This window comes from Heloderma suspectum, chromosome 2 (genome assembly GCF_057233095.1).
Source record: "Heloderma suspectum isolate Gila_16-S chromosome 2, 16-S_ref, whole genome shotgun sequence".
Taxonomy (NCBI): Eukaryota; Metazoa; Chordata; class Lepidosauria; order Squamata; family Helodermatidae; genus Heloderma; species Heloderma suspectum.
Genome location: NC_139459.1, coordinates 378,192,031 through 378,209,366, shown reverse-complemented (window position 1 = coordinate 378,209,366; position 17,336 = coordinate 378,192,031). Strand labels below are relative to the sequence as shown.

The following is a 17,336-nucleotide window of genomic DNA, read 5'->3' as shown; positions in this document are numbered from 1 at the left end:
TCTGGGGCGGGAGCGGCAGCCGGTCTTTTGACCGGCTGCCGCCGCTGCCATTCCAATAAAAGAAAAAAAAATGCCCCCGTGATAAGCTACGTGGCGATTAACGTAGCCTATCATGGCTAGATTTGCAAAGTCAGCCGTGATAGGCTACGTAAATCGTCACGTAGCTTATCATGGGTGACTTTAAAAAAAAAAAGCGCGTATGGATAATGGCAGCCCCCATAGGGAGCCGCCATTCCCGTTCCTTATTTGGTCGCTGTAGTCTACGTAAATCTTTACGTAGACTACGGCGAAAATAAGGGCAACGCTATTTGCGTTGCCCTTATTTTCGCCGTAGTCTACGTAAAGATTTACGTAGACTACAGCGACCAAATAAGGAACGGGAATGGCGGCTCCCTATGGGGGCCGCCATTTGCGTACGCGGTTTTTTTTTTTTTTTAAGTCACCCGTGATAGGCTACGTGACGATTTACGTAGCCTATCATGGCTGACTTTGCAGATCTAGCCGTGATAGGCTACGTTAATCGTCACATAGCCTATCACGGGGGCGTTTTTTGTTTTTTTTTTACTTTTTAGTTCGCGGCCGGGCGAGGCGAGGCGCCTCCTCCCCAGCCGGAATTTCGGCCGGGCGAGGTGGGAAGCCTCCCCCCCCGGCCTGAACTTCGCGGGGGGAGCAGCGAAGCGCCTCCCCCCCACCGCGAAAAGCTTCGAGGACAGGTAAGGGACTTTCGTGCACCCCTAACCTAGACAGCATAGTAAGAAGCAGAGACATCACCTTGCTGACAAAGGTCCGTCTAATCAAAGCTATGGTTTTCCCAGTAGCAACATATGTCTGTGAGAGCTGGACTATAAGGAAGGCTGAGCGCCGAAGAATGGATGCTTTCGAACTGTGGTGCTGGAGATGACTCTTAACGAGTCCCCTGGACTGCAAGGAGGTCAAATCAGTCCATCCTCAAGGAAATCAACCCTGAGTGCTCATTGGAAGGACAGATACTGAAGCTGAAGCTCCAATATTTTGGCCACCTAATGCGAAGAGAAAACTCTCTGGAAAAGACCCTGATGCTGGGAGAGACTGAAGGCAAAAGGAGATGGGGATGGCAGAGGATGAGATGGCTAGATAGCATCACTGATGCAATGAATATGGACTTGAGCACGCTCCGGGAGAGAGCGCAGGACAGGAAGGCCTGGCGTGCTATGGTCCATGAACAAGAACAACAACAAGGCTTTCTGGGGCAAAAACCTTTCCTCTTTGGCTCTGTTTATAAGCCTCATCTCCCCAAAGGTACCAATAATCCATCTGGGCAGGAAAATTTTATTTTCTGAGACTAGTCTTAAGTCCCTTAAAAGATCCTGTATTCGGCCAAGAGTGGGAGGTGACAGGCCACTCTTCACTACACAAAATGCACATGCATTTCTTAGACAAACTACCAATACCTGGTAAATTACTAAAAGACTTCATCATTACATCCAGTGAACTACCCAAAGGGGCAGAACACCTGTTACCCATTGTTTTGTCTTGATTTAGGACTGGAACCCACACCTCAAAAACTCCTTCTTTCTGGGATTCAAACCCAAATATATTCTGTGAATTCTATGAGATCTCTTACCTTACCAAACCTGGATCTGCTTACCCTTTAATTTGTTCTATTGGACTCGTCCGTTATCGAAGTACTTCCGGCCCTCCACCAGAAACAAGATCCCTCCGGTGAACTCACCTAGTGGCGCCTGGGCATTGATTTCGGATGGAGGAGAAGAGGGACACGAGCCAGACAGCCCTGCCGCGGTCACAAAATTGTTGTATGAGTGGAACATGCTCCTTGTTCGTTGTCTAGCCAGACAATGGATCACACTAGACATGGGTAAGACTCTGGATCTGAAAGCGCTTTATTGCATGGCCAGCAAGGCGCTCTGTCAGCAAAGGGGCAGAGAGCCCCGAGCGTTCAGTGGGGCGGGCTTTTATACAGGGAAATATGTCACATGTAGGGAAGAACTCTAGCCATGCTCTAGTAGCCGCATTACTTGGAGGCATTCACACAGTCTGTTATCTGAAAAGGGGCTGAATGTTCTTTCCCTGGACAGGAGTGGACGGTTGCCAGCTACTGACACTCAGTTACTACAGTGTTATCAGCCTGCAACCTGGGGAGGAATCCAGCCTCCCTTACAATTCTCAGGGAAACACAGACAGGCTGTAATCTGTTTCTCACGAGGCTGTGGAGCCAAGACTGGATGACCTAGCGTACAAACATGGAGTAACTCTGGCTCATACTAAAGACAAGCCATTCTGGGGTACACATAACACATTAGGGGTGAGGTTAAAGGATTCTTTCCGCAGCTCCAACAGTGGAGAAGCTACAGGTGCCTCCGTTGTTATGGTTGGATCCCTTTCTAGCCCGTTTTAGACCGGCTGCTGGCTTCGACTGCTGTGGGGGGCTGGGCTCCTCCCTTTATGGTTTATACATAAAGTTAATGGTTTATACATTTCATAAATAAATCGATGAAAATAAACACAGTCGCTAGCACGAGGGAGGATCCAGCTGTCAGATGGTCCTTAAGCTGAGGAGGATGCAAGCCACTTTGGGTTCCTTGCAAGAGGAAAAAAGGCAGGATATAAATGCAATAAATAAACAAATAAATAAATGGATCTTGGAGTACCCCCAAACGACAAACCTGAAGTTTCAGAGGGAGCACAACCCCTTCCAGAACAGGCAATGAGCCTGTCTCCCGGACTCGGGAAATACGCTCCCACAGAGCGTCCATCTTGCCAGGATTCAGTTTCAGTTTATTGGCCCTCATCCAGTCCATTACTGAGTTTAGGCAGTTTCATATAGACCTTAAACAACATTGGGGAAAAGGGGGAACCCTGCAGAACCTCATAGCTCAATTGCCAAGGGGCCGAGGAATGGTCACCCAGTATTACTCTCTGAAACAGGTCCCGCAGGTAGGACCAGAACCACTGCAACACAGAGCCTCCAATGTCCATCCCACGGAGTCGATCCAAGAGGATACCATGGTCGATGGTATCAATAGGCACGATTATCTGCTCTGGAGCGTGCTCGGTCACCTTCGCTTCGAGTCTTACGCCATTTGCACTCTAGCGACGTCCAGCCTGCTTCGTTGATTGTAGCTCCCTAGCGTACCAGGGAGTCGAGCGGGCTCCACAGCGCCAGAGAGGGCACTCAGGTGCAATCCAGTCGATGGCGCTCTGCATCTCACTGTTCCTCGTCAGCGGCCCAAGAAGACAGAGGACGCGGGCGCTTCAAGGCATGCTGGTCGCTCTTCCTTGAGTCAGGCGAGGTGCTTCACCACTGGAGCAATACACAAGGCCATCTAACCCCCAGGCCCAAGAAGTCCAACGTATGGGAAGTGCGCTCGTTTGGAGAAAGCTGTTGTAGGTAGTGAAACTACACCGCAGGCTCTGGTATTAATTAAACTGCCGGAAGGGAAGATCCGCAGTGCCTGTCTCTTGGTCCAGCATTTGGAGTGCTTCAGCTAAGTCTTCCAGTTAAGAGCATCCCTCATTGTCCCCAGCCCAGTAGCAGAAGGAGGCGGGGGGAGAACGTGTGTGTGTGTGTGTGTGTGTGTGTGAATACATGTGTCTGTGCCCTCCATGTTTTCTTTCCTCCTGGTTTCCGTCCCCATTCCTTCTTTTGCCTTTCCCCGCCCTCTTCTCTTGTTCTCCCCTCTTGGGATTGTAGCCTTAAACCACAGCCTTGCATGCAGAAACCACGGAGATCAAGTTTCTCCCTTCCCTTCCTCTGCATGCAGGAAAAGCTTCACCTGTTGAATGCTCTTAAAGGCTGCAGCCCTATAAACAAACATCCAGTTCAGAAGGAAGCCCCAGTGAGTTCAGTGGGAGTTACTCCCAGGTAAGCGTGTACAGGATTGCAGAGTGTTATAACAAAGCCATCTGGTGGTTGGGGGACAGGGCCTGTGGAGCTGCCTGTCAAGAGGGAGGCCCCGCCTCCATGAGAGAACCTGGGAGGGGAGGGGAGGGGAGGGGGGGGAGGGGAGGGGGAGAGCTCAGCCTTGCTGGCAGTTGGGGATCTGGCTGAGAATGATGGGAATTGCAGGCCAACACATGTGGAGGTCACCGGGTTGGGGAAGGCGTTTAATTAAACCAATGGCGTTTGTGTAGCTGATTGGGAATTTTTGACAGGTGATTTTGGAACTCATGGATGCCATTCTCTGTTTTCGTTGTTCGCATCCGTAAAGTATCTTCGCCTTCTGTCTTCCGCGTAAGCCGCAGAACACCGGGCACGACTGCGGCGGGCAAGGCTCGGTGCCACCCCGCGCTGGACGAGCGCCGGCGCCGCCTCCAGAGCTGATCCCGGCCGCGGGGCGCAGGGAGGGGCCCGCCTCGGGGTCGGGCGGCCACGTTCCTCCTCCCCTTATCGGGGCGTTTCTCCCGGTGGCCGCATATTTCCCCCTCGGCCGGCCCCGCTCTCGCTCCGGGCTCCTTCGGCGGCGCGTTCCAGCACCGCGTTACGCAGCTTGCGAAGGGGTCGGAGCGGCGCGGCGCAGAGCGCAATGAAGCCCCTGCTGCTCCTGGGGGCGGCGGCGCTGCTGCTGCGGGGCGCGGGGCCCCTTGGAGAGCCCCGCGGTGAGTCCCCGGCGTCGTGCTGCTTTGCGTCATGCTGCGTCTCCGCGGCCAGGGAGGGGAAGGCGCCTGTGGGCCCTGCTTTTCTGTGTCTCCGGCTGCCAGGGCCACCTCGCGGCCCGGGTCCCCGAGTTGGAGGGCGCCGCGCCCTGCCCGGCCTCGGGCAGCAGAATGCCGGGGCGGCCCTGGGTCCGGGGCTGTCCGGGGAGCCTCCCAGTTCGTCCCGACTGCAAAGGCGCCAAGGGACGGAGCGCAGCGATGGCGGGAAAGCGACGCTTCGAGGCCCGCGGCTGCGCCCCCCGAGCAGGCTGCCCGGGGGGTCGGAGGCTCCGTCCAGCCTGGCTGCGCCCAGCCCTGTTGTTTGGACTCCACCGCAGCTTGGAGAGGCCTCCTTACTTTGCCGCTCAAAGCCACCGGTGGCTGCCCGGCCGGCCTCGCGGGCCTCGAGGTGAAGGCGCCGAAGTGCGCTCGCCACGCGGGAGCCCCCCGCCCCCCGCTCAGGAGCCCCCGCAAGGGAGGGATGCGAACGCGAAGCCCGCTCCGAGCTCCCTCCCGCGGAACTGTATTTCCCCCCGGCGTTTGCCAGAGAATGCTGCGGCCCTCTGGCGATAGAGGTTAAAACTGCCTGGCTCTGAGGGGGGGATATGCGGCGGGAGGAATGCTGTGCTGTGATCAAGGTCATTCTTGATCTGAGTGATGATTGTACATCTGCAGCCTGCATATCCTGAGAAATGTTTTTTTATTTTTTTATTGCATTTATATCCCGCCTTTTTTCCTCTTGGGAGGAACCCAAGGCAGTGTACATAATCCTCCTCCATTTCATCCTCACAACAACAGCCCTGTGAGGTGGGTTGGGCTGAGAGTCTGTGACTGGCCCAAAGTCACCCAGTGAGCTTCTTTACTATAAAATTCCCAGCGTAACAATGCTACTTGTGAGGCTTATACAAGCATAGAGAGAGACACCTCGTACATTCGACTTCATCTTAAATCTAGGCTTCTAACTAGAGCAAAAACAATTGTTTCACGCTTACCAAGAGGGTTTACAGGCAAGATGTTGGGGGCACCTGATCCAAAAATATAGCTCCCATTGTCGTGTGCCCAGAATCTCCTTTATATACGTTTTGGAGGCTATAAAATATGTTTAACTGTTCTTCATGTATTTGTTTCATTAAGCTCCATTCCTACAGATACATTTCTATTCTTAAATCAGGTTATGTCTAAACAATATTTCTAAAATTTAAACTTCTTATGAAGGGAAATTATTATAACAACATACATATAACAACATTTTAGAATTTCAGGACTTGTGACAGGAGTGTTTGTGACACAAGAATTATTTCCTTGACTCCATCCTTTCACATTACTATGTGTTCTCAAAACGTGTCTTGTACTTACTATTTGAGAAGATCCTCCTTGTTACATCATCTGATCACATTTCTGTTTCATGATCTGAATTCCTTTTACCGTTCTGTGGGGGTGATGTCGCTATAAATCTAGTACGGACACTGACCCCGTGGTGCCCCAAGTACAGAGCCTGGCACCTATTGTTTGGATTCCTTTCTGATCAGTAAAGAATACCAGCGAGCCAGTAATTAATGATTAAAGCTCTGGCATTTCTGTTTCCCATCTGGGAAACCTCAAAGATGAGACATATTGAATTATTCTTGTACAAAGAGGCAGAGTTATGTTGCACTGGGCTTTGGAATTCCATATTCAAAACCAGAATTCGCTTGGAGTAATCTAATTATTGAATTGCTTAATTTTACAGCGAGGGCAAGGTGGTGCATGATTTGCCACAAAATGTAACAGATTTACCTTCTTTCCCCTGTTGGGACTGCAATCCCCTTGGGGCAGAGCCTTAATGTGAAGCACAGCTTGGAGCTGGTCCTCAAAGGGAGATGGGTTGCAGCTCCATTAGAGATGTTTGGGGCTCCCACTCAGTTCCTCTCCGCTTCACCTGAGTCCCTTCATAGCATTGACGCCTGGCCTCAGATATTCACTCCACCTCCTTTTATTCCATGCCCTCCTTTCCTTCCTCTTAATTGTCCCAAAGGCTCATACTTATCCTTCTCCTGCCCTCAACTCCATGTTAATTTGCCTTCCCTATTTATTTATTTTGGGCCACGGTGGCTTAGTGGTTAAGATGCTGAACTGCAGACCGGAAGGGACAGCAGTTCGAGACCCGAGTGCCGCGTGACGGAGTGAGCTCCCGTCTTCAGTCCCAGCTTCTGCCAACCTAGCAGTTCGAAAGCAAGAAATTGCAAGTAGATAAATAGGTACCGCCTCGGCGGGAAAGGTGACAGCGTTCCGTGCACCTCGGTGTTCAGTCCTGCCGGCCACATGACCACGGAAGCATCTTCGGACAGCGCTGGCTCTTCGGCTTAGAAACGGGGATGAGCACCGCACCCTAGAGTCGGACACGACTGGTTGGGGACACCTTTACCTTTTTTATTTATTTATTTATTTATTACATTTATATCCTGCTTTTTTCCCTCCAAGGAACTCAAGGTGGCGTACATAATCCCCCCCTCCTCCATTTTATCCTCACAACAATAACCCTGTGAGGTAGGTTGGGCTGAGATTTTGTGACTGGCCCAAAGTCACCCAGTGAGCTTCCGTGGCCGAGTGGGGACTAGAACCCGGCTCCCCCGACTCCCAGTCCAGCACTCCAGCCACTGCACCACTACTTCCTCCCCGCTGTTCTCTGCTCTCCTCTTTGGCTTCCTGGGGACACCCCTCTCCTGCTCCCCAGCCCCGCCTGCAGTGTCTTCGTACTGTGGAAGGACCCAGGACACCCCCCCTCACTCCCACACGCAAACACACATCTTGGGCCTCCTCCTTGGGGGTGGCAGCGTCTTGGAAGGCCTGTCGGTGGAGGGATTTCTCCGCTGCAGGACCCCCAACTCTGCCCCCTCTCTGGTCCATTCCAGGTTCCACCGCCTCGCACTCCCTGCGCTTTTTCTACACGGGCGTGTCGGAGCCCGGCCAGGGGCTGCCCCGGTTCACGGCTGTGAGCTATGTGGATGATCAGCCCGTTGACCGCTACGACAGCAGCACAAGGAGGAAGACGCCTGTGGTGCCCTGGATGAGGAAGGTGGAGAGCTACGATGCCCGGCACTGGGACACGTCCACCCGGATCTTGCGGAGCAATGAGCAGGTGTTCAGCGGCAACCTCGCCACTGCAAGCAAGCGTTACAACCAGAGGTGAGCGGAGGGTGAGCGGGTGGAGATTCCCCCGCACCCCACTTTGTCCTTCCCAGGGGCAGGAAGTGCGGGAGGAGGGTGCTGAGAGGGGGGGAAGGGGGTCCTGGCAGGAGAGACCCCCCTCAGTGTGACTACACCTGCTGCGGGGGGGGGGAGGCAGGATTTTGACGGGGGGGGGTGGAATACGAGCTCCCATTGCGCACAGCGGCAGTCCCCACCCTGGAGGGGAGGGGGAGACTGGCCCTGAAACCACTTCCCCCTTGCGGGGGGGAGAAGCCTTTGCAGCGAATTGGGCCCGCAAGCAAGTGGTCCCTCCTGCGCCAGGAGAGCCCGGTGTGCAGAGCGAGGCCTGGCTGGCCCCTGCGACAGCCTCAGTCAGGCCTGGTGCTGCCGGCAGCGTGTCCCGGCGGGGCCTGCAGCTCCCCTGCTCCCCCCGTCCGGGGGAGTCCCGGTATCCCTCTTTCCGGGCTGGGCTGGGGGGCGTCGTGGCGCGGTGGCTGCGCCGCCCTCCTCCCCTCCCCGGCTCCGCGCTGCGTGTGCGCGCCCAGCCCAGCCCGCGGCACGGACCACCCCGAGCTGCTGCGTGGGGCGCCGGGGCACCCCCCCCCGGGCGCTCTCCTTGCAGGGCGGGGGAGGGCGCCGGGGCCCCGGGGTGCCTGCGCTGCGTGGAGCCAGGCGGACTCCCAGGAAACGCCCCCCGCCCGGCTTCCCTCTGCCGCAGCGCGCCGGCCTCGGCTCCCCCCACCTGCCCTTCCGAGCAAGGGCGGCCGGTTGGGCGGGGAGAGGCTCGCTCTGCGTCACGCTCCCCCCCTCGCGCCTCTGGCCCGAAATCACCCCCCACGCAAGGGCTGGAAAGCAGGGGCGGTGCAGAAGGCGCAACAGGGGAACGGAACGGGCCGAACAGCCCCGTCGTGTTAAACAAGCGGGCCAAAAATAGTGGCAAGAGCTAGAAACACCCCAGGACAGTATTCTAGGACCAAAACCCTTGCAAGATTGTTATTCTTAGCCCCGTAATGCCCAGCACACACCTGGAACGACGAATGGCCTGGAACGGCCGCTTCCGAATGAGCGAAATCAACCCAACTCGCCAGTCGCACAGAACTCCACGGCAGGGATGCAGTTAGCCACAAAATGTCCACAGAGCCACGTTCTGCTACCTGTTCCAGGCCATGGTCCGTATTCCGCAATACAGGCTGGAACAGCAACTTCGAAGGGAGCCAACTCGAGCCAACTCACCAGTTACACCAGACTAGGTGGGATTGATACAGTAAGCTCCAAAACCTCCATAGAAACCATGTTTCAGTAGCTGTTCCAGGCCAAAGTCCGTCCTGTGCAAAACAGGCCGGAACGGCAACTTCGAAGTGGACCAGCTCAAGGAAACTCACCAGTCACACATTCCGTCAAAGGACTGATGCAATAAGCCACAAAGCATGTGTGAACAGAATCCTGGACTAGATGGGCCCTTGGGCCGATCCAGCAGGGCTCCTCTTATGTTCTTATCCACAGAAACCACGTTCTGATTAACACACCTGCTAATTGCATGAATGCTGTCACATCCAATTAGAATTTCAGCTGGACTGTCCCTTCCCTTCCCCCACAGGACTTCCTACCATCAACTGCCTTGTGGGACTGCCTTTAAATATTGTTTTAAAATGGGTTTTCTTGATATATTATTGTTTTACTTGCAAGCTGCCTTGATCAGGCTTGACCCTGAGAGGCAGGATATAAATAAATAATAAATACACAAGTAAGTACTTGGAGAGAATCAAAATACGCTGTTCAAGTTAAGAATTCTGAGCCTACAAAATCTTTCATTTTTTAATGCCAGTTATGGTGTGGGGAAGATCTGTCTTCTCAGTTTTATGCTTTGGGATGGCTGGGTGGTGGCACCCTGCTGTGGGTGGGCGAGGGGTGCTGCAAGCTGCAGGTGTTGCACAAAATGCTAGTTTTGCCCGCTGGAGGCTAGTCCAATTTGCCCCAAAGAGGAGAGTCAACTTCAGGCTGGGTCCAACTCAGTTTTATTGTTTGCAAACAGTTCGACACAGGAGCTCGCGCTCAAAAGCAGTCGACCCTGGGCAATTCCCGCGCTACAGTTTTATCACCTCAGCTTGCATTCCTTAGCCAGCGTGTCACTTTGATTGGTTGCTAGCAGTTTGCCTAGCTACCTTATCTTAGGGTTACTGCTCACTCATTCCAGGCATGTGCAGCTCTTACAATACTACGTGCTCCTTAAGGCACATACAATGGCTTTTAGGTTGTATTTTTACTGCACAGGGAGCCATCTTGGGTGAGGGCAGCTGAATTCTCATCAAAGCACCGGGGCCATTTTGAAATGGAGCCAAGCCCACTGGGTCTACCATTTTCATCCCGGCCTAGTCGGGCCCTCTTTCTTGGAACACCCCCCTATGTTCTTCCTTCCAGGGAGCAGATCCTGGGGTGGGGGCCAGGGTGGGGGGAGGAAGGCAAGAGCTCTTTGTCTGGATTTGCAGCATGACAGCCCCTCCTTCTTTGGTGGTCTGCGCTCGGCAGCGGCAGTGCAAGTTGTCCCACCTGCCTGAGTGGGGAGGACACATGCTCCCACTGCTGCCACCTCCCCCCCTTCCCATTATTGTCGGCACTGCCCGTGGGGCCTCCCCCCAGAATGAGAGATCGGGTGGGTGGGCTGTCTGGAGAGCTGATCAAGCCTGAATGCTGCTCTTTTACAGGGCTCAGTTCAAAGTGTTGATTTGACTTTTGCATTTGCATGGCCTGGGACGCCAGAACCTCGAGGGCTGCTTACCCCATATAACTTGCCCAGAGCCTGAGATCGACATCTGAGGCCCTTCTCTCCGTGCGCCCTCCAAGAAGTGTTTGGAAAGTAGCAACGCGAGAATGGCCCTTTTCTGTGGTAGCCCCTGATTCTGGAATGTTCTTCCCAGGGAAGCTCTCCTGGTGCCGACTGCCATCTTTTCAGCGTCAGGCAAAGATATCTCCTCCCAAGCATTTGGATAGTTCAAGGGTGATCCGCAAGTCCTTGGGCAGCCACTGTCTCTGCCCCTTCCCTGAGTCTGCAGTAAACATTCCTGCCTGAACCTCTTTTGTGGAACGAGTCATGTGTCCCCGTGGCAGTGAGGGGCTGGAGAAGGGAATGGCAGCCCCTGCTCTTATCTTCCCCTGTGCCCTCCTGCTTCTCTCTTTCAGGGTTCCACACCTGCCAGACAATGTATGGCTGTGAGCTGAGGGCAGACGGGAGCAAAGGAGGGTATCGGGACGATGCTTACGATGGGACTTCATCAGCTTCAACAAGGAGACCCTCACCTGGACGGCACCCGATGCCCAGGCCCAAATAACGAAGAGGAGGTGGGAGGCTGAACCTGCTGTTGCCCAGCGATTGAAGGCCTACCTGGAGGAGACCTGCATCGCGTGGCTGCAGAGATACCTGGACTATGGCAAGGAGACTCTGCTGAGGAAAGGTGTGTGGGGAGAGATGGAGGGGTGTCCTGAGGTTGGAGAGGGGTGGCAGTTTTTCTGCACTCCCGCTCCCCCCGTGCTTGATTACTGGACTGAACAGCAGAAAAATGCTGTTATGGAGGAGGCAGGAAGCTGGGATTGTACCACTTCGGACTACAGAAGTTTGGGGGGCAGGGAACTAACCTTTGTAAACTGCCCAGGGAATTTCGGCTACGGGCTGGTGTAGTAGTAGTTGTTATTATACTGAATATTATATTATATGTCATCCTGAAATGAGTATTTAAGCTTCGTTAAAAATTAAAATGTGTTTGGAAAACCAAAGAGATGCAGTTCCAGCCTCCTCCCTTTCGGGAGCCAATGAACTGCTCATGACCTTCAATTTAGAGGGATCTCTGAGCCAATTCAGCAGTGAGACCTGGAGGGATTCTCCCTGAAGTCCTAAGCAGAACTTGTTCCAGACGGGGATTTCACCTGAAGGTCATATTTTGAGCGTTTTCAAAGTGTGATAAAATGCCAGGGAGGCTGGGATGCCACGTCGTTGGAGGTTTCCATCTCTTGAGGATGTTGAAGGCGCGGGATATCCAGTTTCAGGACAGGGTTGGGAGGGCCTGGATGATCACGTGAAGCCCTGACGTATTATTAAAATACACCATCCATTTCTGTTAGCTCTATTGATATTGAGGTTGCCATTTTTGCAGAGCCCCCCGTGGGGAAGGTGACCCGCAAGGCAAGTAGTGATGACCTAGAAGCCCTCGTCTGCCAGGCCCACGGCTTCTACCCCAGGGAGATCGACGCCACCTGGAGGAGGGACGGGGAGGTCTTGCACTACGAGACCTTCCGTCGAACTGTCGCTCCCAACTCGGATGGAACTTACCACATCTGGCTCAGCGTTGAGATCGACCCCAGGGAGCGGGACCATTACCGGTGCCACGTGGAGCATGCCGGCCTGCCAAAGCCTCTGGTGCTGGCCTGTGAGGAGCCTGGCGGTGAGAGATGGCAGGGAAAGACGGATGGCTCCTTGGTCAGGGGGTGGCTCCTGGGAGGTTGGATTTCCACCCGGGAAAGATGGAGGAATCCAATAAAGAGCCCCCTGCAGCACCATTGCAGGCTGCAACACTTCCTAGGCTCCCCTGTGTACTTTGAGGTGCAGAGCAGGAGATGCAGGTTCAGGGAGGGGCAGGAGGCGAATCCTGCCATGGGAGCTGGAAGATTACCCTTGGACGCAGAGGGCCATCTTTGCCAGAAAGCAAGGCAGGAACATCCCGTTTTTAGTCATCTGATGGTGCCATAAATTTGGACTGTTACACATGGCCACTGAATGCCTTTTTAAAAATAATAGGTCACGAAATAGATAGAAAAAGCTTCTACTAAGGCTGGGCTGAGGAACACGTGGCCTGGCAGGCGCTTGGCCGTCCGTGAAGCCCTCACCCCCGCTGCTGCCGCCCTGCACTGCTGAATTTCAGCAGTGTTGCGGCAAAGAGATTGGCAGTTTCCGAGGCAAACTGCTGCAGAGAGTCAAAAGTGCCAATTGATTCTTGAAAGTGTGGCCCTTTCGAGTCTCCGTAGTGGTTTGCTGCTGAATTTCGGAGGGAAACAGCCCATTCTTTGTCACTGTGGGTGGTGAGGCAGCAGGAGTGCAGCCCCCAGTGTGCAGTCCAGGGGCTGGAAATTGGCCCCCGGACCACCTGAATTTGCCCACCCCTGTTTTAAGGCTTGCAGTGCTGGGCTGTGGTGGGCCATGGGAGGGAGGAAATGTCTCAGCATCTGGGCCACTACGGAGGGGCCATAGTGTGTTTGAGGTCCCAGGTTCAGTGCCCAGGTTATCTCTCAGGACCTCTGCGTGAGGCCTTGGAGAGCTTCTGCCAGTCTGAACTGACACGTGTTTGTCCCCTTTCAGTCAGCGTGGCGCTCATTGTGGGAGTCATTTTGGGGGTCTTGGCTGCTGTCCTGGCGGTGGCTGCTGGGATCATCTGCTTGATCAGTAAGTCAACTGTGGTTGCATTTGCTGGGCTGTGTGTTCATGTGAGTCACTCTCTTGTCAGCTGTCACGGAGGACGTGCTGATTGTGAAGCCTTGATGACAGTTACAGCCCCAACAAGCCCCCTCCCCATAAATCACGTTTTCAGCATGAAGAGGAAGAGATCTAAGTGAAGGTTGTAGGTCACTTCCACCCTCCCCCGTTCTCTGGAATAGCCATTCTTTGCTTATGGTGAACATACAACGTCCAGACCGCAAAATCGAAATTGCAGAGGTTGGAATGTACCTGAGCATCATCTAGTTCAGTCCGTCTCATCCTCTGCCTGAATTTTTACCTGGATCGCAAGTACATCTACTTGGAGTTAAGTCCCAGTTAAGTCTCTGTATTTTTACATCCTGCACATATATATTATTTCTAACATTTTAAGGGGCTCTCCTTCCTTGCTTCCCTTCTGTGAATTCCTTCTGGTCCCCTGACTATGGCTTTATCAGCTCCCCACCCCTCCACCACAGGCAGACCCCATCATGCCCTTTATGTATTTGCTTGTTTAGGAAAAAATATTTATATACTCACTATCTAGTTTGTATATCTAGTCCTGTCTCAGACTACTCTGACATATTCAATTTCTCACCATTGATGGCAGGATCAAAAATAAAATTGCGGGTGGGGGGCAGAAGGTGCAGAGTGCATTTCTGGGGGACGTTTGTCCCACACGTCAGATTTCTGAAAGAGAAATAACAGTGTATTTCGAATTAAGGCTGCAACCCCAAACACACTTACTAGGAGGAAAAACCCATTGCACACAAGGGGACTTATTTCTGAGTAAACATGCACAGGATTCTGCTGTAGCACACCCGCCCTAAACTTGCTATCTCTGAAGTAAGTCCTGTTGCTTGTAATGGGGTTCCTTTCCAAGTAAGCATGTTTAGGAACTGCAGCCTTATTTTCAACTGAGTAGGATAATGAAGAAAAGTGTTCTGAGTATGTGAAAACAGCCTTTCCTCCAAGTAACCAGAAGGGTCCATCACTGAGGGGGTTGGGGGAGGGAGAGCTAGATGTCTGCGGGGCACTTGCCCTCCTCAGCAAGACGATGCTCTCCATGGCCGGGCGAGGGACATTCGGGTTCTGTCCCCTCCAAGCCACCGTCGTCTTCTGCTTCTGGTGCTCACCTGAGTTGTGCTGCAGAGGAAAGGACCAAGAGTAGTGCGGTTATGCTGGAGCAAGGTAGGGGCACGGATGGTACTTGGGAAGATGTCCTGCCTCTACCAGTGATGGTGGCATGGGAAGCCTCTGGGCCCTCCTTCCCTGGAGGTCATGGGGAAGAGACTAGAGAAGCATCTAATGGGCGTCTTTTAGGTTCCAAGAACCCTGGATCATTGTAGAAGGCAGAGCTGGATGATCTCTGGAGGTCCCTTCCAGCTTTGATTTTCTGATTCTGTCATTGCAGAGAGAAGTTTGGAGAACAAAATCTACAAAAGCACCATCAAGTGAGTGTCTTCTCCTTCTCTGAAATGTTATTTCAACAGCGTTGAAAAGCAGCTCATAGATTTCATAAACAAACAGATAAAACACAGTTACCAAATGTGTGTGGTTCAAGGCATAGAGGCTGCTTCCACACTAGATTCTTATTATGGAATCGCTGTACCTCATGTTACATGGGATCCCCATGATGTTGTCCTCTGTTTTTAACCGTCCCATACTTTCCCTGTGCCGCTTCCATTATTACTATGTTTTCACGTAGGAAGACCATTTTGATAAGGACAGAAGAGTAGCTCAGGCACCGCAGAAAGAGATGCCCTCTGTGCTGCTCTTCCCTGCTCTTTCGAGAGGCGGGGCTTTGACGTCGGCAGTGATGCATCCAGCCGGTGAACCTATCACAGCACAGCACACGTCCACCGTAACCTTTCTTGCGGGCACCATTTCACAACCCCCTCAGTTTTTTAAAAACCCCAAACGTTTAATTCAGCTTAAAATATTTTTTCCAGTTGTAATGTTGAAAAACTAAATGCTTGAATGTGCTATAGTGCTAAAACCCTGGGCGGGTGCACAGAACACAGCAACCTACCCTGACAAACAAGCCAAGCAGTGTGGGTTTTCTTCAGAACATCCCATGGTGAGTCTGGCAGACAAATAGGCTTACCATGGGTTGTTCTCCCCCTCTTAACCATTCGGTCCTCCAACCGGCTCCAGCACATCTCCCAGGGGTACATTTTTACCCAAATGACATTTATGCAAATAAAGCCAAAAACTGGGCTTACCATGGGTTGTTCTCCCCTTCCTCCCACCCCAGTCCTCCAGCCAGCTGTGGCCCGTATCCCAGGGCACTTGGAGGCAGAACCCGTCGTATCTGCTGCCAATCCCACCCTCCAATCTGACTGCGACCCTGCTTGCATTCCCCACTTTTTAATATTTTTTCTGCCCCTGGAATGTGCGCAGATGTCTTCAGTATTTATTTTAAATTATTTGGGGGGTGGGTTGAGTGGCATAGCTGCGCAACTCTGGCTGACAAAATAGATTGGCTCCCTTGTCTGCTGCCTTGTATGTTTCAGCTGTGTCAAAGGAAACAACTATGAAACATGCAAGGTAATTGACAAGCTGAGGCTGTATATAGACTGATTTGACAGCCTTTGACAGTTGACAGGTTTGGAGGGCAGATCAGTCCCTTAGCCAAGTAATCCTCAAGTTTTGAAGTGTTGCTCCAACCCTTGGGACTCCCCACCCCTCCCGTCCCCCCTCCATGTCAGCAGCCCCCCCCCCCCTTATTCGCTCCCCTTTACACTAACTGTGGCTACCTTTGACAGCTGACAAAGCAGTTAGTATGACTGGGAGCGAAAAAGAGGGTGGGGCTGGATTTTCCCGCCTCCTGGCTGAGCAGAGCAGAGGAATCTGCTCCAGCTGGTCTAGGGGCTATAGAAGCAAGCAAACTCCCAGAGAGCAAGCGATCAGAGTGAGCAAACAGGGGGAGCAAACAGGAGCTGGCCAGGGGAGTTCGGCTGGGGAGATCAAGGGGGAGGCCCCTAACATTGGGGCCCCTACTGTAGCCGCCGCCATTTACGCCCCTGTAGTTAACCGTGATAGGCTATGTAAGAATTTACGTAGCCTATCACGGCAAGCCAAAAAACAAAAAACCACGTACACAAATGGCGGCGGTTACAACAGCCACCTTTTGTATTCCCTTTTTTTCCACAGTTTTAGCCTACATAAATATTTACGTAAGCTATTACAGCAGGCGGGGGGAAGGGGAGCGCAAATAGTGTCTACTATGCTATTTGCATTCCTTTTATTTTCGCCATTTTAGCCTATGTAAATATTTACGTAGGCTATTACGGTGAAAATAAAAGGAACGCAAATAGCGTAGTAGACGTTATTTGCGTTCCCCCCCTTTTTTCACCATAATAGCTTACGTAAATATTTATGTAGGCTAAAACTGCAGAAAAAAAGGGAACGCAGATGGTGGCTGCCGTAGCCGCCACCATTTGCATACGCGTTTGGTTTTTTTTGGCTTGTCGTGATAGGCTACGTAAATACTTACCTAGCCTATCACAGCCTCCGCAGGGACGCAAAAGACATCCCTGTGTTAGCCATGATAGGCTACATAAGTATTTACATTGCCTATCACGGCTATGATGAAGAAGCGAATGGTGGCCGCAGGGCGGCCGCCATTCGCAAAACAGCGCGGACTGCAGCAGTTGAGTGCTCCGTTTCGCACGCCTTTCGTGGGTTGGGGGGGGCCGGGAACTTCATCCCGCTCGGCTTTCGTGGGTTGGGGGTGGCGGGAGCTTCGTTCCGCCATGGATTTCGGGGGAGAATCACCGAGATCCGTGGTGGAATTCTCTGACATCCCTATTAAAAACGTGGTTGTTCAGGCAGGCATTTGGGTGGGTTAGGGTATTTTAGAAAATGTTTTTATTGTAGAATTTTATTGTTTTAAACTGTTTTATTATATGCTGTGCATCGCCCAGAGTGGCTGGGTGACCAGCCAGATGGGCGGTTAATAAATTTAATAAATAAATAAATAAAATATTGGGGCTCCTTGGCCAGGTGAAATTGAATCTGCTCAACGTGGCCCTGGGAACGCAGAGTGACTGGAGCCGTAATCCAAGAAACCGCT

At 52.7% G+C, this 17,336-nt stretch overlaps 2 protein-coding genes and 1 long non-coding RNA gene across 3 annotated transcripts in view; all 3 read left to right on the top strand.

Annotated features, from left to right (window-relative positions):
* Positions 1-7,591, top strand: part of LOC146356313 (uncharacterized) — a 49,364-nt gene extending 41,773 nt beyond the window's left edge. Inside the window, exon 3 of the mRNA XM_084831841.1 lies at positions 4,067-7,591. Within this exon, the coding sequence (XP_084687967.1) occupies positions 4,524-5,045 (522 nt within the window). The 5' untranslated portion in view covers positions 4,067-4,523 and the 3' untranslated portion in view covers positions 5,046-7,591. The remainder of the gene's footprint in view (positions 1-4,066) is intronic.
* The window catches only part of LOC146356295 (uncharacterized), an 867,031-nt gene that overhangs the window by 284,878 nt on the left and 564,817 nt on the right, over positions 1-17,336 (top strand). The window lies entirely within an intron of this gene.
* Positions 1-17,336, top strand: part of LOC146356312 (uncharacterized) — a 55,137-nt gene that overhangs the window by 35,666 nt on the left and 2,135 nt on the right. The window contains 6 exon segments of the mRNA XM_084831308.1: positions 7,524-7,808; positions 10,978-11,058; positions 11,061-11,249; positions 11,946-12,233; positions 13,145-13,228; positions 14,673-14,712. Coding sequence (XP_084687434.1) covers positions 7,524-7,808; positions 10,978-11,058; positions 11,061-11,249; positions 11,946-12,233; positions 13,145-13,228; positions 14,673-14,712 — 967 coding nt within the window.